The 25,922-nt window shown below is 40.4% G+C and overlaps 1 protein-coding gene across 3 annotated transcripts; it reads right to left on the bottom strand.

Moving 5' to 3' along the window:
• Nucleotides 1–805: 805 nt before the first annotated feature.
• Nucleotides 806–22,469, bottom strand: LOC126086102 (zinc finger protein 383). 3 transcript variants are annotated; one of them, XM_049902241.1, is made up of 5 exons: nt 21,959–22,282; nt 20,848–20,916; nt 10,967–11,093; nt 10,563–10,658; nt 806–2,194 (listed from the first exon to the last, which is right to left on the bottom strand). In XM_049902241.1, exons 2-5 carry the CDS (start codon nt 20,872–20,874, stop codon nt 1,011–1,013), a joined length of 1,434 nt encoding a protein of 477 aa, XP_049758198.1. In that variant the 5' UTR covers nt 20,875–20,916; nt 21,959–22,282; the 3' UTR covers nt 806–1,010. The 3 variants fall into 3 exon arrangements, with proteins under 3 accessions (XP_049758198.1, XP_049758200.1, XP_049758199.1); XM_049902243.1 differs by lacking the exons at nt 20,848–20,916; nt 21,959–22,282 and adding an exon at nt 22,292–22,469; XM_049902242.1 differs by lacking the exon at nt 20,848–20,916.
• Between the last annotated feature and the right edge of the window lie 3,453 nt (nt 22,470–25,922).

Genomic DNA, 25,922 nt, shown 5'->3' on the forward strand with positions numbered 1-25,922 from the left:
AAAAAAAAAAAAAAAAAATAGAGCTAAACATACCATAAATCAGTATGCATAATAAATTCATAATATCTGTATTTACTGAAATGCAACCATCTTGTATTTTAGCATGATAAAAGGTGCAGCATACCTACCATGGAGCCTTCGTGGCATAATGGTTAAGAGCTCAGCTGTGAATCAAAAAGTCGGCAGTTCAAATCCACTAGCTGCTCCTTGGAAATTCTATGGGGCCATTCTACTATGTCCTATAGGGTCTCTATGAGTCAGAATTGACTCAACAGCACCTAACACAACAATACCTACCATGATTATACTTTCATTAACAATGTCTGGTAGGATTTGCTACAAAAACTTGAGATTAGCAGCCTCTAGTTGGTATTATTACAAGTAATCTTGGCTTTTTATATTTTCTGTAAATTTCCTATTTATAATAAGATAGTATAAATTCATAAAATAAAACAAAAACATTAACACTGACTTCAAAAACAAAGTTACAAGTCTACTGAGAATTTAAAAATATTATAAAGACAACAAAGTTTAAATAGTGTGGTACTGATACAAGTACACATACATAAACCAGGAAAAAAAAAAAAGACAGCTCTGAAACACAAGCAAATATAAGAATATACCGTATCACCAAGAAGGTAAACAAAACAACAAGTGATAGTTAATAGTATTGAGTAAATGGCATTAGGATATGATTTTGGGGGAACAGGGAGAACAAGTATCAACTTAGACCCTTGTTTATACCTTAGAGTGAAATACATTTGGATTAAAACTCCAGCCATGGGCTCAAGCATAACAACGATTGTGAGGATGGCACTGGACTGGGCGGTACTTCATTCTTTTGTATATGGGGTTGTTATGAGTTGGAGCCAACCTGACAGCACCTAACAACAACAAAACTGAAACATAAAATAAAAATTTGAGACAGCTTTAAAAATAGTGAAAGAAGGTTACTATCAAACATAAATTTTTCATTTAAAATATCTGGAAGGGGAGAACTTTAACTTTTATTATCCATCAGTATGAACTCCCCGATGACGAATGAGGTCTGAGCCACTACTAAATGCCTTCCCACATTCCTTACAGTTATAGGGTTTTTCACCAGTATGAATTCTCAGGTGCCGAGTAAGGTTTGAGCATTTATTAAAGGCCTTTCCACATTCATTACATTCATATGGTTTTTCATCTGTATGAATTCTCTGATGTTGAAAAAGTTGTGAATTCTGAGTAAAGGCTTTCCCACATTGAAGACATTCAAAGGGTTTCTCACCAGCATGAATTCTCTGATGTTGATGAAGTTGTGAGCTCTGAGTAAAGGCCTTCCCACATTCCTTACAATTATAGGGTTTCTCACCAGTGTGAATTCTCTCATGATTAGTAAGTGCTGAACCACTACTAAAGGCTTTCCCACATTCCTTGCATTCATAGGGTTTCTCGCCAGTATGAATTCTCTGATGCTGAACAAGCTTTGAACTCTGAGTAAAGGCTTTGCCACATTCCTTACATGCATAGGGTTTCTCACCTGTATGAATTCTTACATGTTGAAAAAGTTGTGAGCTCTTAGTAAAGGCTTTACCACATACTTTACATTTATAGGGTTTTTCACCAGTGTGAATCCTCTGATGGTCAATAAGATTTGAGCAATAACTAAAGGCCTTTCCACATTCCTTACATTCATAGGGTTTCTTACCAGTATGAATTCTCTGATGTTGTGAAAGGTATGAGTTGCAACTGAAGGCCTTTCCACATTCCTTACATTCAAAGGGTTTTTCACCCGTATGAATTTTCAGATGTCGAGTAACGTGTGAGCCACAGCTAAAGAATTTCCCACACTCTTTACATTCATAAGATTTTTCACCAATATGAATTCTCTGATGTTGAATAAATTGTGAGTTCTGACTAAAGGCCTTTCCACATTTCTTACATTCATAGGGTTTCTCTTCATTATTAATTATTTGATGTAGAGTAAGGAAAGTGTGTTGAATAAATCTGGGCATGTACTCATGAGTTAATATTTCTTGACTGAAATATCCCAGTTGTTTTTCAACGTGGATTCCATAGTCCAAAACATCTCTAAAACTGGAGTACTCAAGGCCTTGTCTTGTAAGGCCCATTATCTCCTTCTGGCATGCTTCTATTTCATAAACTTCCTTCTTTAGTGATAATAACTTGGTTTCACACATTGATTCCAGATCTGAAAGAAAATGAAATGTTAAAGATTTTTTTTTTCTTTTGTTAAAAGTTCAACTTTATAACATGGGTAAAAAAACATTAAAGTGAAAACAATATGCTGTAGTACATGACAGTTAACATGTAAACTTGTAGAATCCAAAAAACTGACAAGTAATGCACAGAAATTAATGGCTGTAGCACAGGAAGAGAACAGAGAAGACTATGGAAATATGTTACCACAATGATTTTCAAATATTGGCGTGGATCAGAGTCATCCAGAAATCTTGGTAAATACACAATACTCACACCATCTTCCATATTATAAGATGACTAGTTAAATTTACATATACATATGAGCATGTACATATGTAGGAGTGTTATCATACTATATGTCTTAGAAAACATGGAAAATTTTCTGATCTTCATTAAAGGTCTTCTGAGAGGAATAAATGCATACAAAGGAGGTTTCTTGGGCTCCTTAATAAAGGCTATAAAGGATAAAATATGAACAAGGTAACAAACGGATAGCCACATGAGTGAATAGCCTGAGGTAAATTGAAGGTATTAAACTAATTTGATGTGAGTGTAGGCAGGGAAGACTCTTCTGTCTCCACTGCCCAGGTCCTTTTTAAAACCAGAATCCCCTCTCTCTCTTCCCCAGACCACTGAAGAAGCCTCCTAGTCCAGTCTCCTTAGTTAAGCTCTCAAACCCTTTAAACCACCCACTCGCCTGTCAGTTTGTCATACTGTGGTGCCTTGGGTGTTGCTGTGATGCTGGAAGCTATGCCCCTGGTTTTTCAAACACCAGCAGGGTCACTCACGGTGGACAGTTTCCAGCAGAGCTTCCAGGCTAAGACAGACTAGGAAGAAGGGTCTGGTGGTATATTTCTGAAAAAATTGGCCAGTGAAAACCTTACGAAAAGCGGCAGAACACTGTCTGAAACAGTGTCAGAAGATGAACTCTTCAGGTTGGAAGGCACTCAAAATACAGCTGGGGAAGAACTGCCTCCTCAAAGTAGAGTCAACCTTAACAACGTGCACGAAGTCAAGCTTTCAGGACATTAATTTTCAGATATGGCACAAATCAAAATGAGAAGAAACAGCTGCAAACATCCATTAATAATCAGAACGTGGAATGTACAAAGTATGAATCTAGGAAAATTGGAAGTCATCAAAATGAAATGGAATGCATACACATCGATATCCTGGGCATCAGTGAGCAGAAATGGATGGGTGTTCGCCATTTTGAATTGGACAATCATATGCTTTACTATACCCAGAATGACAGCTTGAAGAGGAATGGCATCACGTTCATTGTCAAAAAGAACATTTCAAGATCTTACAACACTGTCAGTGATAGGATAATATCCATACGCCTACAAGAAAGACCAGTTACTATGACTATTTTTCAAATTTACGCACCAACCACTACAGCCAAAGATGAAGAAACTGGAGATTTTCACTAATTTTTGCAGTTTGAAATTGACCAAACATGCAATTAAGATGTGTTGATAATTACTGGTTATTGGAATACAAAAGCTGGAAATAAAAAAGAAGGATCAGTAGTTGGAACATATGGTCTTGGTGACAGAAACAACGGTGGAAATCACATGATAGAATTTTGCAAGACCAACTTCTTCATTTCAAATACCTTTTTTCAACAACATAAATAGTGACTATATACAGGGTCCTCACCAGATGGAATCGACTACATGTCTGGAAAGACACGATGGAGAAGTTCAATATCATCAGTTAGAACAAGGCCAGAGGCCGACTGTGGAAAAGACCATCAACTGCTCTTACACAAGCTCACGATGAAGCTGAAGAAAATTAGAGCAAGTCCATGAGAGCCAAAATACAACCCTGAGTATATCCCACCTGGATTTAGAGGCCATTTCAGAAACAGATTTGATGCATTGAACAAGGATGACCAAAGACCTGAAGAGCTGTGGAATGACATCAAAGACGTCATACTTGAAGAAAGCAAGAAGTCATTTAAAAGACAAGAAAGAAAGAAAAGACCAAAATTGAGGTCAGAAGACTCTGAAACTTGCTCTTGAATGTACAGTAGCTGAAGCAAACAGAAGAAATGATGAATTAAAAGAGCTGAACAGAAGATTTCAAAGAGCAGCTTGAGAAGACAAAGTAAAATATTATGATGTGAAAAAGTGGACACACACAATGAAAAGGGACAAACATGCTCAGCATTTCTCAGGCTGAAAGAACAGAAGAAAAAAATTCAAGCCTTGAGTTGTGATAGTGAAGGATTCTATTGGCAAAATATTGAATGATGTGCGTGCACCCCCACACACACACTGAATGGTGCAGGAAGAATCAAAAGAACGTGGAAGGAATACACAAAGTCAAAGTAGCAAGAAGAATTGGACGCTGTTCAACCATTTCAGGAGGCAGCCTATGATCAGGAAACGATGGTACTGAAGGAAGAAGTGGCAGTTGCAGTGAACACACTGGCAAAAAACAAGGCTCCGGAAATTGACGGAATACCAACGGAGATGTTCCAACAAACAGATGCAGCGCTGGAAGTGCTTACTCATCTAAGCCAAGAAATCTGCATGACAGCTACCTGGTCAGCCGACTGGGAGAGATTCATATTTGTGCCCATTCCAAAGAAAGGTGATCCAACAAAATGTGGAAATTATCAAACAATATCATTTATGTTGTACACTATTAAATTTTTCCTGACGATCATTCAAAAATGGTTGTAGCAGTACATCGACAGGGAACTGCCAGAAATTCAGGCCAGTTTCAGAAGAGAACGTGGAATGAGGGATATCACTGCTGATGTCAGATGGATTTTGGCTGAAATCAGACCTGTGTTTTACTGACTATGCAAAGGCGTTCGACTTTGTGGATCATAAGAAATTATGGATAAGATTGGGAAGAATGGGAATTCTAGAATGCTTAATTGTGCTCATGAGGAACCTGTACACAGACCAAGAGGCAGTCTTTCAAACAAAACGAAGGGATAGCGCGTGGTTTAAAGTCAGGAAACCTGTGTATCGGGGCCGTATCCTATCACCAAACTTACTCAATGTGTATGCTGGGCAAATAATCCGAGAAACTGGACTATATGAAGAAGAATGGGGCATCAGGACTGGAGGAAGATTAATTAACAACCTGTGAAATGCACATGACACAACGTTGCTTGCTAAAAACTGAAGAGGACTTGAAGCACTTGAGATGCAACTCAACGCAAAGAAAACAAAAAACTTCAGAACTGGACCAAGAAGCAACATCATGATAAATGGAGAAAGCACTGAAATTGTCAAGGATTTCATTTTCAGGGACCGAAATGAAATTTGGCCTGCCATTCTCCTGATCAAGCTCCAAATTCCTCATGATCACCGACAAGGCTAAATGTTGTGGTTCCTGCCTCCCTCTCCAACCTTGTATAACACTTCACTGTCACCTGCTCATATATCTCAGCTAAACTGGCCTTCTTCTGCTCTTCAAAAACACCAATCTGTCCCCTCTTATCAGAGCCTTCAAAATTTTTTTCTCTGTGCCTAGAATTTTCTTCTTTAATAATACACTAAATAACAAGATAGAACAGTTAGTCTAGTACTACTACAGTGTCTTCGTCATCTAGTGCTGCTATAACAGAAATACCACAAGTGGATGGCTTTAACAAGAGAAATCTATTCTCTCACAATCTAGTAGGGTAGAAGTCCAAATTCACGGCATCAGCTCCAAGGGAGGCTTTCTCGCTCCGTTGGCCCTGGAGGAAGGGTCTTGTCATCAATTTTCCTGTGGTCCATGAGCTTTTCAGTGCAGGAACCTTGGGTCGAAAGGATGAGGACCCCCATCTTTCTGCTGGTTTCTCTCTTTTACATCTCAGAAGAGACTGATTTAAGACACACCTAATCTTGTACATTGAGTCCTTCCTCATTAACGTAACTGCCACTAATCCCACCTCTACATCACAGAGACAGGATTTACAACACAAAGGAAAATCAAATCAGATGACAAAATGGTGGACAATCACACAATACCGGGAATCATGGCCTAGCCAAGTTGACACATATCTTGGGGGGACATAATTCAACCCATGACATATAGTAACTCTGAAATCATGAAGAGCATAAATGGTATTTCAATACATATACAATGGTAAAATAATAGGAAAATATTTGTGATTTACAAAGTCACAGGAATTGCTACTACTACTATGGTTTGTCACACACATTATACTAGGAAAGGCAAAATTTTAATGTTACTAAAAATAAACATTTTTTTTTTTGCTTTTAATCCAAGTTCACGGACCTCCTAATTCTACGAAAAGGCATTCAAGGTTAACAACCTTTGAGTTCAAGTGATCCTTTAAAAAACATGACCACGTCTCTCCTCTGCTCAAATCATCCAATGACTTAACATGTTATTCAGAATAAAAGCCAAAGCCCATACCAAGGCCCACAAGACACAAATAATCTGCAGACACATATCCCCGCCTGCAGCCAGCACAAAAACACACATACTCAGCAACTTTTGTTGATTTTTTTCTCAAACCATTCCCTTTTTGCTCACTATCCTCAAGCCACAGTGGTAGGAGCTAACAAGCTCCTACCTCACTCTTCTTGTTTTCTTTGCCTGAATTTCTTCTACTGGATATTCCCTCACTTCCTTCATACTCCTTTAAAATATCACCTCATTACAGAGGCTGTGCAATGGTGAGAGGAGTGGTATGTAGTGTTGTCAGAACCTGTCTAATTTCAGGGGGAATAATGACCACGATCAGCTCAAAGCTAATCCCTTTGAGATGGAGGTCAGACGTATCTCTACCCTCCAAACTTTACCAATTTGGACACCAGTCATCCTTCCCACGGCACTCCCTACTTTTCTTCTGGTTCGATAATCCATTGCAATGGCCACACAGAACTCACAGACAATATGATACAGTTATGGGGTTTATTAGGGAAGTAAAAGGGTACAACTTGGAATTAGAATCAACAGGCTACAACTCCTTTTGGCTCTGCCAACTGTCACTGCCAGCTCTGCTGCTGGGCCCCTTCCCGGCCTGTCGTCACCTTCAGTGTTACAGCCCTTGACCCATGTAACACATCTTTTAGGAGGTTCCTTGCCTCCTTTCTCTCTGGTTCTTTTGCCTTTTCTCCTTTCTGCTTCTGTCTGTCTCTGAAACCTCTGTGGGGTTGGCTGCCTATATACACAAACTCCTGGTCAATTTCAAGGCATGGCTCTCCCACCAAGGCCATGAACTGACCAATCCTCTTGGTAGGTCACAGATACTTCATTTGCATAGTCTACAGTCACTTCATTTGCATAATCTACTGACCAATCCTTGCAAAGTATATATCAATCACAAGACAGGCTATAGCTCAGAACTAGACAAAAAGTATCAAACCAAGTTGTTTACTACTTTCCCAGGAAATGTAACAAGCCCACTGGGTCTTAGGGGAAAAATCTCTGGAGCCATTTTCCCAAAGAACCAAGAAAAAAGGGCACATAAGTGAACTCATTTCACCACAGATGCCTTTTCTATCCTCTTCAAAGCACTAACCACCATCTGATACTGTTGTTGTTGTTGTTGTTAGGTGCCGCTGAGTTGGTTCCAGCTCGTAACGACCTTACGTACAACAGAATGAACACTGCCTGGTCCTGCACCACCCTCGTAACTGTTGCTCTGCTTGAGCCTGTTGTAGCAGCCCATTGTTAATCTATCTCGTTGAGGGTCTTCTTCTTTTTCGCTGACCCTCTACTAAGCATGATGTCCTTCTCCAGGGGCTGGTCCCTCCTGATAACATGTCCAAAACATATGAGATGAAGTTTCACCATCCTTGCTTCTAGGGAGCATTCTGGCTGTACTTCTTCTAAGACAGATTTGTTCGTTCTTTTGACAGTCCATAGTATTTTCAATATTCTTCACCAACTCCTTGATTCAAAGGTGTCAACTCTTCTTTGGTCTTCCTTATTCATTGTCCAGCTTTCACATGCATATGAGGCGACTGAAAACATCATGGCTTGGGTCAGGTGCACCTTAGTCCTTAAAGTGATATCTTTGCTTTTTTAACACTTTAAAGGGATCTTTTGCACCAGACTTTCCCGACACAATACATGGTTTGATTTCTTGACATTTTTTACATACACACATGTATATATACCGAGCTTCTAGAATGTAAGATCCAGAAGTTCACTCCCTTTGAACTTTTTGTTCAATAATATAACCCCAGCACCTGGATCAACCCTTGATGTAGAGTAACAGCCTAATAAGAACTCTTCTTCCTAAATCTCTTTCTCTGCCACTATTCCTTTTCAATATAGACATAAATATTTTTTTCCCAAAATTGTGTCTATAGAGTGTTATGGATTGAACTGTGTCCCCCCAAAATATGTGTTGTAAATACTAACCCTTATACCTGTAGTTATAATCCTATTTGGGAATGGGTTTTCTTTTTTATGTTAACGAGGCAGTATTAGTATAGGGTGCGTCTTAAGCCCATTTCTTTTGAGGTATAAAAAAGCAGATTGAGCAGGCAACCAAGGAAAAAGCAGAGATGGAGGACAATGGATGCCACGCCATGTGAGATCTTCAAGGAATCAAAGAACAGAAGCTGAAAAGGGAAAAGGACATTCTCCCAGAGCCAACAGACACAGAAGGCTGTCCCGGAGATCCAGGGCCCTGAATTCGACTCTTAGCCTCGTAAACAGTGAGAAAATAAATTTGTTTGTTAAAGCCACCGATTTGTGGTATTTCTATTACAGCAGCACTAGATAACTAAGAATGACTGTAATCGCTTCTAAGATTCTAACTACCATTTCGATATGAATTAATTCCATTTCTGTGTATTTAGATCTTGATTTCCTGTTAAGCTTTCTATCTGACCTTCTTTTTTACTAGATTCTACTTTGTGGAACTTATTTGTGGATATATTTTAGTACCACTTTTAGACTCTGAATTCTTAAAAGATGACAAATTTAGTAAATCTCAGCACTTGGTAGACTTCCTTGCACAAATCTGAAAATCAGAAGTGTTAGATAAAAGGAAAATGCAAGACAAACTAATGGAACAAGTCATTGGAAGGTAGCTATAATGAAGAATGGGGGTGCGGCAGGTGGGTAGGATTCCGATGTTGATACACATACAAACACAGACAGTCACGGTATATTATCTGGGGGTAGTAATAGAAAGCACTTATATAAGTCTAAATGTGAAAGAGAAAAAGCTAGCAAGGAACTGAACCTAAAATATGGGTAAAACAATTTTCTTTGGAGGGGAAGTGAAGGACACTTTTGCTTGAAACTAGGAGGAGTGTTGGAGAAGGTAGTAGCAGAAAGAGTGGAAAGTGGGGGAAGGGATGAAACAGGACATTTGAAAGCTCACGCTAAAAGGTGATACTTCTCCACAGGCGTAGGGCCTTGATGGGAGCTTCCAACATAACATTTTTTTTTTTTTTTTTAATTTTTATTGTGCTTTAAGTGAAAGTTTACAAATCAGGTCGGACTCTCATACAAAAATTTATAAACACCTTGCTATATACTCCTAATTGCTCTCCCCCTAATGACACAGCACACTCCTTCCCTCCACTCTCTCTTTTCATGTTCATTCGGCCAACTTCTGACCCCCTCTATCCTCTCATCTCCCCTTCAGACAGGAGATGTTCAACACAGTCTCGTGTCTACTTGATCCAAGAAGTTCATTCTTTACCAGTTATCACTGTCTATCCCATTGTTCAGTCCAATCCCTGTCTGAAGAGCTGGCTTTGGGTATGGTTCCTGTCTTGGGCTAACAGAAGGCCTGGGGACCATGACCTCCAGGGCCATTCTAGTCTAAGTCAGACCATTAAGTCTGGTCTTTTTATGAGAATTTGGGGTCTGCATCCCACTGCTCTTCTGCTCCCTCAGGGGTTCTCTGTTGTGTTCCCTGTCATCGGTTATAGCCAGGCACCATCTAGTTCTTCTGGTCTCAGGATGATGTAGTCTCTGCTTTATGTGGCCCTTTCTGACTCTTGGGCTCATAATTACCTTGTCTTTGGTGTTCTTCATTCTTCTTTGGTCCAGGGGGTTGAGATCAATTGATGCATCTTAGATGGCCACCTGCTAGCGTTTAAGACCCCAGATGCCACTCTCCAAAGTGCGATGCAGAATGTTTTCTTAATAGATTTTATTATGCCAATTGACTTAGATGTCCCCTGAAACCATGGTCCCCAAACCCCCACCCCGGCTATGCCAGCCTTCAAAGCGTTCTGTTCATTCAGGAAACTTCTTTGCTTTTGGTTTAGTGTAGCTGTGCTGACCTCTCCTGTATCTGTGTTGTCTTTTCCCCAGCATAACATTTCAAAGGTACTGTTATCTCACTGATAAACCTGAGTTATCACCTGTAACACCCTACTTTTATCCAATCATCTTTCACTCACCTGAACAAAGGCCTCTTGTCAGCTCTCTGCCAACCATCCAGGGCTCTTTCCCTTGTTCCAATAAGGAGATCACTTGAGGCTTAGGAATGTAAACTCCTGCTCACGAGAAAAGACAAGGAACATGGTTATGCTGCGGGTATCCCAGAAATCAGATACAGTCCCTTGGTGATCAAGGAAGAGATGCCACTATAGGAAAAGCCAAAGAAAGATGCAGATGCAGCTTCAGCCATAGCCCATTGGAGCTGTCCATTTCCCACTCTTCCTTTTCATTCTAGTTCAAATCATTTATTTGGGAGCAGAATTTCAGCTGGGAACTTGACAAGTAGCTGAGAAATTCACTTCACTGTCAAAGAAGCAGACATTCCAGAAAGAAGACCGTGAATTACTGGTATAGATGCCCTTACCCATTGAAGCCATATTGCTGTAATTCTCCAGCATCACATCTCTGTACAAGTCCCTCTGAGCACGGTCCAGGCATTCCCACTCCTCCTGAGAGAAGTCTACAGACACATCACTGAACATCACTGATCCCTGAAACAATAAACACATATAATTTGTGTAATTAAAGAAACACATCTGAGACTATTATGTTTATATCACGAGATAAAGGAAATGAGTGCTTATATTGGTGTCACTGAGATCCAGTATCTTTAGATTTCAGAAATATATGCAAGAGTAACGTGTTTATTTTATATAAAAAACAAACAAATAAATTTCTGGCTCTGTCCACTGAAAAGGTCTAGAAGCAATGATTTACCCAGTAGCAATGAAGACTCAGGTGTCAAAAGTGTGGTCTCTAATACCATTTTCAAATAAAAGGAACCAAGGTTCTTTGGAGAAAGAGCTGATTTCAGGATTGACACAGAAATACATAGGATGAGCCTAAACATCTTGTCAGACCAGAAAGCAAGGAAGCTTGCAGAAAATATTATCATCATGTTATGTTAAAAGGACTCAGGAGCAAACTTAAAGAAGCTCCCACTGGCCAAAAATATACACAAAAGTAGAACAGTATAAAGAACCCCCAAGTACCCATTAACAAGCTTCAAAAATTATTAAATTATAGACAATACTGTTTCATCCAGATCCCCACAAATTTTAACTTATTTTTTTAAACAGCTTTAAGATATAATTCACACACCATACAATTTACCCAGTTAAAGTGTATTAATGCAATGCATTTTAGTATATTCTCAGTGTCATGCAACCATCGCCACAAACTAATTTAGAAGATTCTGTCCCCCACAAAACCCTAAATAGCAATCCCCATTCTCCCTCCTCCTCCAACCCTAAGTAACCCGCTCTGACTCTATCAACAAAACGAAACCTTCTGCTGTCAAATCGATTCCAACTCATAGCAACCCAACAGCACAGAGTAGAATTGCCCCACAGCGTTTCCAAGGAGCAGCTGGTGAATTCGAACTGCTGACCTTTTGATGACAGCTGAGCTCTTGATCACTGTGCCAAAAGGCTCTGACACTACAGAGGTGCCTATTAACATGTCATATAAATGGAAATCATACAATACGTGGCCTTTTGTGACTAGCTTCTCCCACTTAACATAACGTTTTCATGGGTCATGCGTGTTGTAGCATGAATCATTGCTTCATTTCATTTTTTGGGCAAATAATATTCCATTGTATAAACATTCCACATTTTATCTATCCATTTATCAGCTGATGGACAGTTGGGTTGTTTCCACTTTTTAACTATTGTAAATAATGCTACTATGAAAATCTGTATACAAGTTTTGTGAAAACATGTTTTCAGTTCTCTTAGGCATATAACTAGGAGAGGAATTGCTGGGTCATACAACGACTCTATGTTGAACGTTTTAAGGAACTGCCAAACTCTTTTTCAAGACTCCTGTAGCATTTTACATTGCCACCAGCAGCATATGTGGGTTCCAATTTCTCATCCTTGTCAAAACGTGTTATTGTACGTTTGTCTTAGTTTCCTAGTGCTGCTGTAACAAACACAGCACAAGTGGGTGGCTTTAGAGGGGAATCTGTGGTCTTACAGTCTGGGAGCTAGAAATCCAAATCGAGGCACCGCTCTAGTGGAAGGTCTTTCCTTTTTGGTAGCCCTGGGTGTTCCTTGGCTTGTAGATAAATCCTTACACAGTACCTTCCCCTGTGTGTGTGTCCCTCTGTGTCTGTGCTCCCTTTTTACAGGACACCACTCAGAAGCGATTAAGTTTAGGACTCAACCTACTTTAATACAATTTAATATAACAAAAGAAAAACCACACTTCTAAACAGGGTCACACTCGCAGGTTCAGGGGTTATGACTGTAGCCTATCATTTTGGGGAAACAATTCAATCTTTAGCAATATTTATTATTATTATTACAACCATTCTAGTAGGTGTGAGGTGGCATCTCATTCCAGTTTGGATGTGCTCTTCTCCAATGACTAAGGATGCTGAGCCAGCTTAGTTTTTAAGAATCCAATTCTTTACAATCCTCCTCTAGTGTAACCTCCAACAGTCTCCTAAAAGGAGATCTTTCAGCACAGTGCCTGGTATTTTTTTAAAACAGCCTCACTTTTGGACAATAGCAAGAAGTTCTAGATATAAACTTTTTTTTTTTCCCCTGTACTACATCACGGAACCAGCTACTGAATTACTTAATATGGCTCTTCTAGCCATGGTCTTTGTGACTCAATGATTGAGTGGGAATAAGGTATATGGAACCTGTGAAGGTTGGGGTTATGTGCCAACTTGGCTGGGCCATGATTCCCAGTATTGTGTGGCTGTCCTCCGTTTTATCCCAACCTCTACATGTTAATGAGGCAGGACTGGTGTAGGGTACATCGAGCGTCACAGCCTTGAAGGAGGGTGTGACTCAAGACCCACCCTTACTCAAGTCATGCCCTCCCCGGGGTGTGGCCTGCATCCACCATATACATGTGGATGCCCTAGTGGGGCACGCTCTCTCTCTGCACCTGAATCCTACATCTAGTTTGTGATCATCTAACCTCCAGTTCTTGGGACTTGAGCCAGAGGCCTACTGTCTGACCTGCCGATTCTGGATCCACCAGCCCCCACAGCCCCGTGGGCCAGCAGCCTATCAACTGACCTGATTCACTGGCTTATGCAGACTTGTAAGCCAGCATCCTGTGGTCTGACCTGCTGGTTTGGGTTCGTCAGCCTCCGCAGCCACTTAAGTCCGGACGGTCTACACCTGACCCATGAATGTGGGACCTGCCAGCCTCCACAACCACGTGATCCACACCCTTGATACAGTTCGTGAGTCCTGTGAGACGCTGCAGCCAGTAAGGGAACCAAAGACGGGAGCGAGAGTACTGAGAGGAGGGGGAGCAGCTGACGTTAGAGATGATGGAGTGGGACAGCAGTGTGGAAGAGCTGGGCATTTGGGACTTCTTTAACCTCTGCCTCACAGGAACCAGCTCTGTGCTGATCCTTATAAAATAAATTATTCATTTAGTTACTACCCAGGATCCCTTTCTTTTTTCTTCTATATTCTCTTTTCCTTTCCTTCTTCAAATTGAATGAGAAACCCAAAACTGGAGGCATATGTTGAAACTTTAAGCTGCTGGGCAAAAGTACTATTATCGTTAGGCTACTTTACGCAGTACCAGAGTTGAAAGGTTTTCTTTCTCAGGTTATGTGTTCGCGGTGATATTTCTCTAGTTTTCTTATGGTAAATGATTTTTATCAACCTTCAAAAATTTCTCGTACTTTGACAAATTATTGTGGGCAAGAGATTAATTAGCAACTAATCGAGGAAGTAAATAAATGTGAGACATTTCCGCAATGAATATATAATCAGCAAAATTCATTCTTTTAAGATGATAAAACAAGACAAAAGAAAATTTTACATTTCAAATGGGCACTTCACTCCTTAGGCTGTGGGCATGACAGGTACCTTCAGCTGTTTGAATTCTTTCCCAGAATGTCAGCTAAAAATATTTCTTCATTGTATAGTACTTGAGCATTCCAGTAATGACTCTGTAACTTCATGAGACTGTTAACTTTCTTATGATTCTCCTATCTAAAAATTATCCAGCACACTTATACGCTGCTGGTGCAAATGCCAAATGGTACAACCACTTTGGAAATTAATTTGGTGCTTCCTTAAAAAATTAGAAATAGAACTACCATATGATCCAGCAATCCCACTCCTTGGAATATATCCTAGAGAAATAAGAGCTTTTACACGTACAGATATATGCACACCCATGTTCACTGCAGCACTGTTTACAATAGCAAAAACCTGGAAGAAACCAAGGTGCCCATGAAGGGGCGAATGGATAAATTACGGTATACTCAGGTAATGGAATACTACGCATTGATGAAGAACAACGATGAATCCGTGAAACATTTCATAACATGGAGGAATCTGGAAGGCATTATGCTGAGTGAAATTAGTCAGTTGCAAAAGGACAAATATCGTATGAGACCACTATTATAAGAATTCAGGAAATAGCTTAAACAGAGAAGAAAATATTCTTCGACGGTCACTAGAGGGAGGGGGGGAGGGAGGGAGGGACGGAGGGAGAGGGGTTTTCACTAATTAGATGGTAGATAAGAGCTATTTTAGGTGAAGGGAAAGACAACACACAATACAGGAGAGGTCAGCAAAACTGGACTAAACCAAAAGCAAAGAAGTTTCCTGAATAAACTAAACGCTTTGAAGGCCAGTGTAGCAGGGGTGGGGGTCTGGTGACCATGGTTTCAGGGGACATCTAAGCCAACTGGCATAATATAATCTATTAAGAAAACATTCTCTGTCCCACTTTGAAGAGTGGTGTCTGGGATCTTAAACACTAGCGAGCGTCCATCTAAGATGCATCAATTAGTCTCAACCACCTGGAGCAAAGGAAAATGAAGAACACCAAGGGCACAAGGTAATTATGAGCCCAAGAGACAGAAAGGGCCACATAAACCAGAGACCACATCAGCCTGAGACCAGAAGAACTAGATGGTGACCAGCTACAACTGATGACTGCCCTGACAGGGAACACAACGGAGAACCCCTGAGGGAGCAGGAGAGCACTGGGGTGCAGACCTCAAATCCTCATGAAAAGACCAGACTTAATGTTCTGACTGAGACTAGAAGGACCCTGGAGGTCACGGTCCCCAGACCTTCTGTTAGCTCAAGATAGGAACCATTCCTAAAGCTAACTCTTCAGACAGGGATTGGACTAGACTATGGGATAGACAATGATACTGGTGAAGAATGAGGTTCTTGGATCAAGTAGACAAATGAGACTATATTGGCATCTCCTGTCTGAAGAGGAGATGAGAGGGTAGAGGGGTCAGAAGCTGGCTGAATGGACATGAAATAGAGGAGGGAAGGAGTGTGCTGTCTCATTAGGGGGAGAGCAATTAGGAGTATACAGCAAGGTGTTTATAAATTTTTGTATAAGAGTCTGACTTGATTTGCAAACTTTCACTTAAAGCACAATAAAAATAATAAAAAAAAATTATCCAGCACAAAAGTAGTGAACTTAGAATAGGGGTGGTATTTTTGTAATTTAAGCACTTGGTATTCTGAATAGGCTTACTCTGAATTAAAGTTATTTGGGCGGTGCAGAAGAAAAAAAGTTGGCTAAAAGCCTGAAGTTTCCTACAAGAGAAAATGAGAATAAGAATCAGTCTCCCCAGTTTTGTTGGGCCTAACCCTATGGGACAGTTCCACTCTGTTCTATAGGGTCACTATGAGTCAGAATTGACTCGACAGCAATGGGTTTTTTTTTAAGCCCTTTCTATCTTAATTTCTTTCCCAACACATTTTCCTGGTAAAAACCATGCAATAATGCTGATTCCTCTCTGTCATCAGCCACCCAAAACGTTCATGACACCCTCAATTTCTTTTTCATAATAGGAAATAGGGTCATTACCTAGCCCAACATTAATGGGAATGCCTTTGGGGAAGCAATGGACTTCGGTGGAAATTACACTAGTAAGGGATTCTAAAGAAGTGGATTCTTGAAAGCTAACCTAGCTCAGCATCATTAGTCATCAGGGAGATACACAAGTAGTAATAATCTGTGCAAAAACATACTATGAACACTTCTCTTGCAACACCTTCTTCTACTATGATGGAGTCTGTGATTACTAAGGTTAACTGAAATACTGTCTGTGAAAGGCTGTAACTCCATCATGACATATGAGAGAAAAATTGTTATGAAATACACAAAAGAGAAGGGTGATTATAATAGGGTTCCTTTCTTTTTAACCTGTGATAATGAAGAAGTGATTATATACGGGTTATTTCTCCATACCATTACTCATATTTCTGGTATAAGGGACTTATTTCCATCCGCACAAGATGGAAAAAATAAACTCAGGCAACTCTGAAATAGCCAGTTAGCCCCAGAAAAAGAAAGAACTGTATCCAACAGGAAGAACTCATCACACTAGAGTCTCACGTAATACCCCGAGATAGAAACAGGATCCCAGAGTAATCAGCACCTACAGACACACACACACGCCCACACGGAAACAGAGTTCAATAAAGCAATAAATTACTTGAATGTCCCGAATGAATACTCAATCCGTTAGCACCTGGGAAATGAACATTCCACCAACAATCCTAAACCCCTAATAATTACAGTGTGATACTAATAAGGGAGATTTAAGTTTTTCAAACACTGAAAGCCCAGGTCACTATATCTCCGTAACAGGATGATAAATTGTAACAAAACTGCAGACTATGCAAAACTTAAAGTACTCATTGCGCCCAGTAAAAAAATGAGTTACAAAAATAAAAATCTATATTAAAAACAGAAATGTAAAATTCTGATGAAGTACAAAAAGGGACTCAGAGTGATCAGTGGCTCCTGTTACAAGCACCTTATATTGTGCAACCAGGTCCCAGGTACCAAACCAAAATGGCAAATTCAATCTTGGGTGGTACAATGGTTAACACACTTGGTTGTTAACTGAAAGGTTCAAAGTTAAAGGTTGGAGGTTCAAGCCCACCCAGAGGTGCCCAGTGAAAGGCCTGGTGAACTACTTCTGAAAAGATTAGCCGTTGAAAACCCTCTGAAGCCCAGGTCTGTACTGACATACGTGGGGCTGCCACGAGTGGGGTCGACTCCACGACAGCTGGCTACTGGTGACTGGGTTTTTCTCGTCTTTTTTTTTTTTATTTTCATATCTGAAATTGGTCGCTTGTGTCATATCTCCTTTTTCTTCCTTAAGTTTTGCTGGGGGTTTATCAATTTTATTAATTCGAAAAAATTACCCATTTTCCCTACTGTATATTAGTTTTATATTTAAATCTATGTTAATGTATATTTGAGTTCTTATTCTTATTTCCTATCTTTTACTCTCTTTGGATTTAATTTAGTGTACTTTTCCTCAGCTTTCTGAGATGAATATATAGATCATTAATTTTTCAACTTTCTTCTTTTGGAATACTTACATTTTTAGCTATATACTTTCCTCAAGGTTCAGGCTTAGCAGCACCCCCAAAGGTTTGAGATGTGATATTTTCTTTACTATTCAGTTCAAAATATCTTTAACTTCACCTTGCAATTTCTTCTTTGATTCATCTATTTGCTTAGAAATACACTGTTTAAATCCCGAACACTGGGGTATTTCCCGTTATCTTTTAGTTACCAGCTGTTTTAGCTTAATTCCACTATGGTCAGAAGACATAACAATATTATTTCAATCCTCTGAAATTTGTTGAGACTTGTTTACCATCCAGCTTATGATCAATTCGGGTAAATGTTTCATCTGCATTTGACAATAATATACATTCTGTAGTTGCAAGATACATTACTTGATATATGTCAATTACATTCCATATATCAATCACATTGTCCAGAAGATCTGTCTTTATTGGTATGATACTGATTGTTCTATCAGCTATTGAAAAAAGTGTTGAAAGTCCCCCCACTGTGATTTTTTGTCAACTGCTCCTTTTAGTTCTATCAAGTGTCTTTGAAGCATTTAACAAGGATATATACGTATGGAACCGTATAATTTCATGGTGGATCCACAATTTTATTATGAAATATTCCTTATTTTTAATAAAGTTTCTCGTTTTAAAGTCTATTCACTGAACTTGGGAGCATAAACTGGTACAATCATTTCTGAAAACCGTCAATATCAACTAAAGTCAAATATACATATATAACCTATGATCCGGCAATTTCACTCCTAGGTATATATGCAACAGAAATGCATTTATATGTACACCAAAGTATATGTGCAAGAATGTTCATAGCAGCACTGCTCATAATAGCTCCAAACTGGAAACAACCCAAATGCCAATCAGTAATAGAATGGATAAGCTGTGGTACATTCATACAAGGGAACTTTAAACAGCAATAAACATGTACCAACATGGATGAATCTCACAAAAGTAATATTGGACAAAAGAAGCCAACCCAAAAGAGTAGATACCTTGGGATTCTATTTATATAAAAGCCAAAAACAGACAAAAATTAATCTATGCTTATGAAAGACAGAAAGGTTATCTCTGGAAGAGGTAGGGAGCGACCAGATGGGGCAAGAATTGGGCTTCTAGTGTGCTGATAATGTTCTATTTCCTGGTCTGATTTCAGCTCTGATTAAATGAATATGTTCATTTTGTAAAATTCGTCAAGTTTTATATTTTGATTTCTATACTTTTCAGAATGTTATACTATAATAAAAATGTATACATAAAGATTGCAACCACATGATATATCATTACATCAGCAGATTAGATTCATCAAAGACTAAAATACCAAGGAATCAGGTGTTAGAATACAGAATGACTGTAGCATTTATGGAGCCCTGGTGGCAAAGTGGTTAAGAGCTATGGCTGTTAACCAAAAGGTCGGCAGTTTGAATCTACCAGCAGCTCCTTGGAAACCCTATGGGCCAGTTCTACTCTGTCCTATAGGGCTGCTATGAGTTGGAATCAACTCAACAATCATGGGTTTGGTTTGGTTTTTTGGTGCCATTTATAAACTGAGGGTAGGAATTTAACTAGTACAACCATACTGAAAATCAGTTTGGTATTATCTAGGAAAACGAAAGGTACACATATATCTCACAGACTAGCAATTCCTTTCCAACGTTTATACCTTAACAAAATGTGTATGTGCACCCAAGGCACTTCTACAAACATACTCAGAACAGCACTTTCATAAGAGCCAAAAACTGCAGACAGCCAACGTCTGAACTACAGCTATATGTAACAACAAAGGGAAACCAAACAAACATAATATTGTGTAAGAAAAGTAGGACTCAAAAGAACATTACACAGCACAATTTATTTCTATGAATTTTTTTTAAGGCAAAATTATATTGTTTAGGGATGCATACATACGTGCTAAAACTATTTAAAAAAATGAGAAAATAGCTACTACTAACGTTAGGATGGAAACCCTGGTGGTATAGTGGTTAAGTGCTACGGCTGCTAACCCTAAGGGCTGGCAGTTTGAATCCACCAAGCACTCCTTGGAAACTCTGTGGAACAGTTCTACCTCTGTTCTATAGGGTCGCTATGAATTGGAAGTGACTTGACGGCAACGGGTTCAACGTTAGGATGCCAGGAAACCCTGGTGGCATAGTGGTTAAGAGTTCGGCTGCTAACCAAAAGGCTGGCAGTTGGAATCCACCATGTGCTCCCTGGAAACCCTATGGGGCAGTTCTAGGTGTATTCGACAGTTGGACAAACGGGGCTTCTGGAGTGCTGACGAAATTCAAATTTTTATAATATAGAAGTTCTCTTTATAATTACTTCTTAAACTATGTGTCTGTATTTTAAGCACTTTTCTTTACGTATATAATATGCAGTAATAAAAAAAAGAAAACCTGTGAATTTCTAAAGAAATTCTTTAAAGTAATTGTATTTATTATACAATAATCAGTTACTGTGGAGTTGACTTCAGCTCCAGGCACCCCCGTCTGGGTCCGAGTACACTGCTCCATACGGTTTTCAATGGCTGCTTTTCTGGAAGTAGATCACCAGACCCTTCTGAGGTGCCACTGGGTGGACTACAACCTCCAAGCTTTCCATTAGCAGTTGTGTGCATTAACCATTGGCATGATCCAGGGGCTCCATGTAAGAATTAATATATATTAAATTTAAAAAGAAGTAAAACTTAGTACACAGGAGAAACTGAGCTATTTTCTAAATTAATATGTGAACATTATGTAGAGGGAAGTCACCGAGGATACTGGATCTATGTGTCCATGCCCAGGGCTTCCCATTATTTTCTGGAAAGGAAATCTGTAGGAGCCAAGTCACTTGATAAGTTTATGTTAAGCAAGATGGCCCAGAAGATGGCAAGCAAAAGGAAACACCAGCACACCTTGTACGTGGCGTGGTCAACAGCCATTCCTCCTTCTCCTCTTCTGGGACCTCTCTGAGAAGAGCAGCACTAAGGAAGAAGGGAATCATGAGACACCAGGCATTTCTTGTGGCCCAGACTGACCAGATCAAAGATTAGTCTGGACCCATCCCTCCCACCCATGAAGAGAGTTAAGGAGGAAGGTTGGTCTGAAGAGTCTGGGCCATCCTGACCATTCCTAGCGTCACAGAGGAGTCAAGTCTTTGTTGTCCAAGACTAGAATCTGTCCTGACTTCACAGGGGTCACTTGGGACAGGGCGCTGGAGTCACCCACACAGCCACAAGCCCAATGCCTCACTCACCCACTATGAGGACTCACATACTCACATCCATACAATCACTTTCACTCCTCATCCAATCACTGTACCTGGTCACACAATCACAGTCCCACAGCCACCCCGGGGAGATACACACAGTCACATCCACATGGTTACAGACCCCTCAAACATAGCACCACACAGAATCATACAGTGCTGCACAGTCACAACACCACACTCGCTACTGGCCCACTCACAGCTGCAGCCCTGCCCCCATACACAGCGTCTCACAGTCATAACAACACACCCACCAAACAGGACACACATTGTCTGGCACGATCACAGGCGCTGCCCCCAACCCCACACAATTACAGGATCACACCCATACATAATTCTCACAGTCACAGACACCCTGTACGCTTAGTGCGGCTCACAGTCACACACACTAGACAGGGTAACACACAGTCACAGCTGTATAATTAAAGATTTTCTCCCCACTCCCCCAAACAACGTCTGACAAATTTACGCAGTCACACACAATCACAGACCCTTCATGGAGAAACAGCCTCATCTTCACATAGCCCCTCACTATCAGTATTATCACCCACGGCGACGATACACTTACACCTGCGCACACCCTCCACAAGTGCACACAATCTCATCCGCACACACCGCGCCACATAATCACACAAAGTCACAACCGTACACCTGGCACCCGGGGCCTCGCGCCCCCGCCCCCAGCCCAACCGCAGGCACAGGTAGGCCGCCGGCTCTGGACCCGCCCCGTCGGTCACCGCAGGCCCCCGACAACGCACCTGAGGAGCCTAGCCAACCCCTGCGGCCCAGGCGGGTCAGCGCAAGTCCCTTCCCTCGAGGCCCAGGCTTTCGGCGACCGACGGAAGTGGCGGCCCTCCTCCCGCGAGGCCGCTGGGAAATGGAGTCCGGAGCCTGAGCTCCGCAGACGCGGTGCCACCAGCCCTCTGGAGCCCCGCTAGCGCCCGGCCTAGGCCAGGCGGAAATCCCTGCTTCCTGCGCCGAATCGCGCCCGGACTCTCAGAGATCCCAACGCAGGCTTGGAGTGAGACTCTGAGAGAAGGCCGGCCTCACACCCCGGGGATAATCTTCCCCTATAGACCAAACCTACTCACCCCAGGGAGCCATGTTTCCTAAAAAACGAGAAGGGGGAGAGTTCCCCCCAACTATGCGCCGGAAGTTGAGTGGGCCGCAGGAACTTGGGGGAAATGTAGTCCAGACCGACAAGGGCGAGGCGCCGGCTCTGGCCGAAGAACGTTGTCGTAGATGACTTTCTACGTTGGTCCTAGGCTTGCCTACAGTGAAGAGTGCAGCCGTGTCCCGATTCTTTTAGGAGTGGGAGGCCACTCTGACAATGCCTGACGTATAAGACAGAGGTCCCAAGGCTGTGGAAAATTCCACTGCCTCAAGCAGCTTGCTTTACATTACAATCCTGGTTCCTTTGCTTGGCATGCGGTCTAGCTTTACATTAAAATCCTGGTTCCCCTCTCAGTAACTGCTGCCCAAAACTACAGGACATTGGCGGAAACTGGTTTAGGCACGTTGATGGCCAGGATAACCTTTCAGCTCATTAAATACGTCGTACATAGTAACTTCCTTGCCTCTGGGTGGAGTTTAATTGCCATATTCTAAACATGCGATGCTATGTAAACCCCACTGCACCTACGTAGTATTAAGAATGTTGCTGGTGTATCTTGTATGAACTTGCTATTAATAAACGTCTTAAAAATAACCTTTCCCCTTGCCCTCACTGATCAGTCTTGGTGGCAACAGTCTCGACTGTTCCTTTCCTACCCCAATGAAATAAAGGTGCCTTTCTACACTCCCACCTCAGTCTGGTTTATTAGCTGAGATGAGTCTCGCCAAGCCTGAACCTGGGCTTTCCGCCCAGCAACACTTACTAGATCACCATTTTTCCCTTTGCCTGTGGCAGGAAACTCGCATGCCTTAACAGAAAAACACCAAACCCGTTGTCTTCCAGTTGATTCCAACTTAGAGTGACCCTATAGGACAGAGTAGAACTGCCCCATAGGGTTTCCAAGGCTGTAATCTTTATGGAAGCAGACTGCCACTCTTTATCCTGTGGAGTGGCTGGTGGGTTTGAACCATGGCAGCTTTGAACCACTGACCTTTCAATTAGCAGCTGAATGCTCTAACCATTGTGCAACCAGAGCTCCTGTGATAAAGAAAGTTCTGGGAAAAATTTAAATAGATAAACCATAGTTAGCCTATAGAATGTAGACATGCAAACTAAATAAACCAATCAAAGCTACCTCCTGCCGATTAAGTGCATGACAACCAACCATTTTAAATTTCCTTTTGGGAAATCCCTTAACAGTTTGTCTTGCATATAAGATGATCAAAATTGTAATGTGAGGAGCCCAGCTCTTCCGAAGGGTGCTCCTATTCACATTTTTTTCCCTGCCCAATGAAATCTTTTAAAGTTGATTTTTTGATCAGATTTTTTTTTTTTTTTTGACCCTTTCAGTCCGATGGTGAAGTGAAGAACCTGCCTTTAGCTGACAGTCTGCTGGTTTAGATTCTCCATACCTGTGAGGTGGCACCCAGAGGGAGTGGAGAGACACATGAGCCAGGTGAAGAAGCTAATCCTCCACCCCCTTTCAGACAGGGCTCAGAGAAATGAGAAAGAAAGGGAAGGGAGGAGAAAGAAAAAAAGGGGGGAGGAAGCAAAGAAAAAACACTTGCTCTGCAATCAGATTAATAAAATAAAAGTGAATAGTTAATGGCAGTCAATGACAGTTAAAAAAAAAGGGGGGGGGGTGGGTACCAAAGGCTTATCTCTGAGATAAGCTTGCCCCTGGAAACTTTCAAAAAAGGATTGCCCTGGAGAAGAAGTGTTCCTGGCTTCATGTCATAATTTAAAAGAACAGAGCACCCTCTAGCAGAATATAAAAGGAGGAAAGGGAAAAGAGAAAGAAGCTTCATACAACTACAACTCCTGGGAAAGAGAAGACTGAATACTAGAATTAACACAGTATAACACTCAAATGCCCCAGGTTGAACAAAAAAAAAAATTGTAAACCATACAAGGAGGCAAGGAAAGACAGTCCAATCAAAAGAACAATACAAAGTAACAGAAATTAGTCCCGTGAAAGTCTGATTAACGAGAAAATAGAGGACTTCCAAACATTAACTCTACTCAAGGAACTTAAGAAACATACAAATAATTAAAGGAAATCAGGAAACAAAATGAGAATGTCAATAAGAAAAAAGAAAACATTAAAAAAAAATCTTGAAACCAAGTAATACAAAAAATGAATTAGAAAAAGCAAGGGAGGGATTCAGCAATTGATTTGAGCAGGCAGAAGAAAGGATAAGTGAAGTTGAGAAAAGCTAACTAAATTTATCAAGACCCGAGAAAAACAGGAGAAAAAAAGAAAAATGAGTAAAGCTAAATGGAATTGTGGGATACCGTTAAGAAAAAACAACTTACACATCACGGGAATCATGACAAGGAGAAGAAACAAAAGGACAGAAAGGATATTTGAACAAATAATGGCAGAAAACTTTCCAGACCTGAGTAAGGAATTGAAGTTGCAAATTCAAGAAGCCTGATGAACTCCAAATAGAATAAACCTGAAGAGATATACCCCACCACACATTGTAATGAAACTTTTGAAAATCAAAGATGCTCTGTGAGATTCCAAAGTTTTTTTGGAGCCCAGCCATGGAGAAAGGAAACATCCCCCCCTCCAAAAAAATAAAATGGCCAGAGAGCGCTGGTCAATTGACAATACCTGAAAGACCTAGAAATGGCCGCTGCGTTAGCTATGCGCCTCCAGAAGTGAAGAAACAGTCTGACAGGGTGCAGGATTTCTGAACTTGGAGCCTGATCTTGGTTTTTCAGTTGCTTATAGACATGGAGGTCCCCCAAACCTAAAAAGAGACCATGTAAATGGTAACAGGTTTGGGGAAATAGAAATTCACACTCAGGTGATAACAGCCACTTCTCTCCACCTACAGAATCATGAAAAAACAAAGGACTTTTACAACTCACTCTGGGTGGGTTTTTACAACTCTCACTGAGAACAAATGCATATTGCTGAGATCAGCTTTCTTTTCTTTGAACCACCAGTCCTTTTTCAAATAAGATCTGTAGTTTAATTACAAGTTGTTTTTATAATTAATGTTCCATATGCTTTAACATATACATATTAACATATGTTCAAATACACTCATATATAATTAGGCCAAATAATACATTTGTTATTTTAAATTTTGATTATATACATTTTCAGACATACACAAAGTAGACAGAATAGTATGAACACTGCCCCCCCCACTAACTTGTGTGCAATTCAGCCGTAACAGTTATCAACCCTTTACCAATCTTGTTTTATCTAGTCCTCTCTGACTTTTTTTTTTCTGAAGTATTTTAAAGCATATTCCAGACATTATGTAATCTCACACATAAATTCTTTAGTAAAAACAATATGTTTCAAGGGCAGTATCCCTAAAACTTTTAAACACTGCTTTTTAATAATAATTCATCTTATTAAACTTTTTGTAGTGTTTGTAAAATATTTCTTTTCCCAGCATAATTTTATAGTTATACGTAAGAATACATAAGTACAGACACCAGGGTGGGTTTTATTTATTTATTTTTGTAACTATTTTCTCTCTCTGAATTTTAATTTCCCTAGAATTCAATATTTATTATTCTGAACTCCTAACATTAGGCATTTTAGAAAATATGTTTAAGATGTCATTGTAAAGAACATAGTC

Source organism: Elephas maximus, chromosome 11, assembly GCF_024166365.1.
Source record: "Elephas maximus indicus isolate mEleMax1 chromosome 11, mEleMax1 primary haplotype, whole genome shotgun sequence".
In the NCBI taxonomy this organism is placed as follows: Eukaryota; Metazoa; Chordata; class Mammalia; order Proboscidea; family Elephantidae; genus Elephas; species Elephas maximus.

What these genes read in the sequence shown, in the direction of transcription:
- LOC126086102 (XM_049902241.1), bottom strand. Translation starts at nt 20,874, where the DNA reads ATGGCTGTTGACCACGCCACGTACAAG. An exon ending in CAGCAATATGGCTTCAATGG is followed by an intron (nt 10,659 to 10,966) that starts GTAAGGGCATCT and finishes TCTCGTGAGCAG; the next exon opens with GAGTTTACATTCCTAAGCCT. An exon ending in GACAAGAGGCCTTTGTTCAG is followed by an intron (nt 2,195 to 10,562) that starts GTGAGTGAAAGA and finishes ATTTTCTTTCAG; the next exon opens with ATCTGGAATCAATGTGTGAA.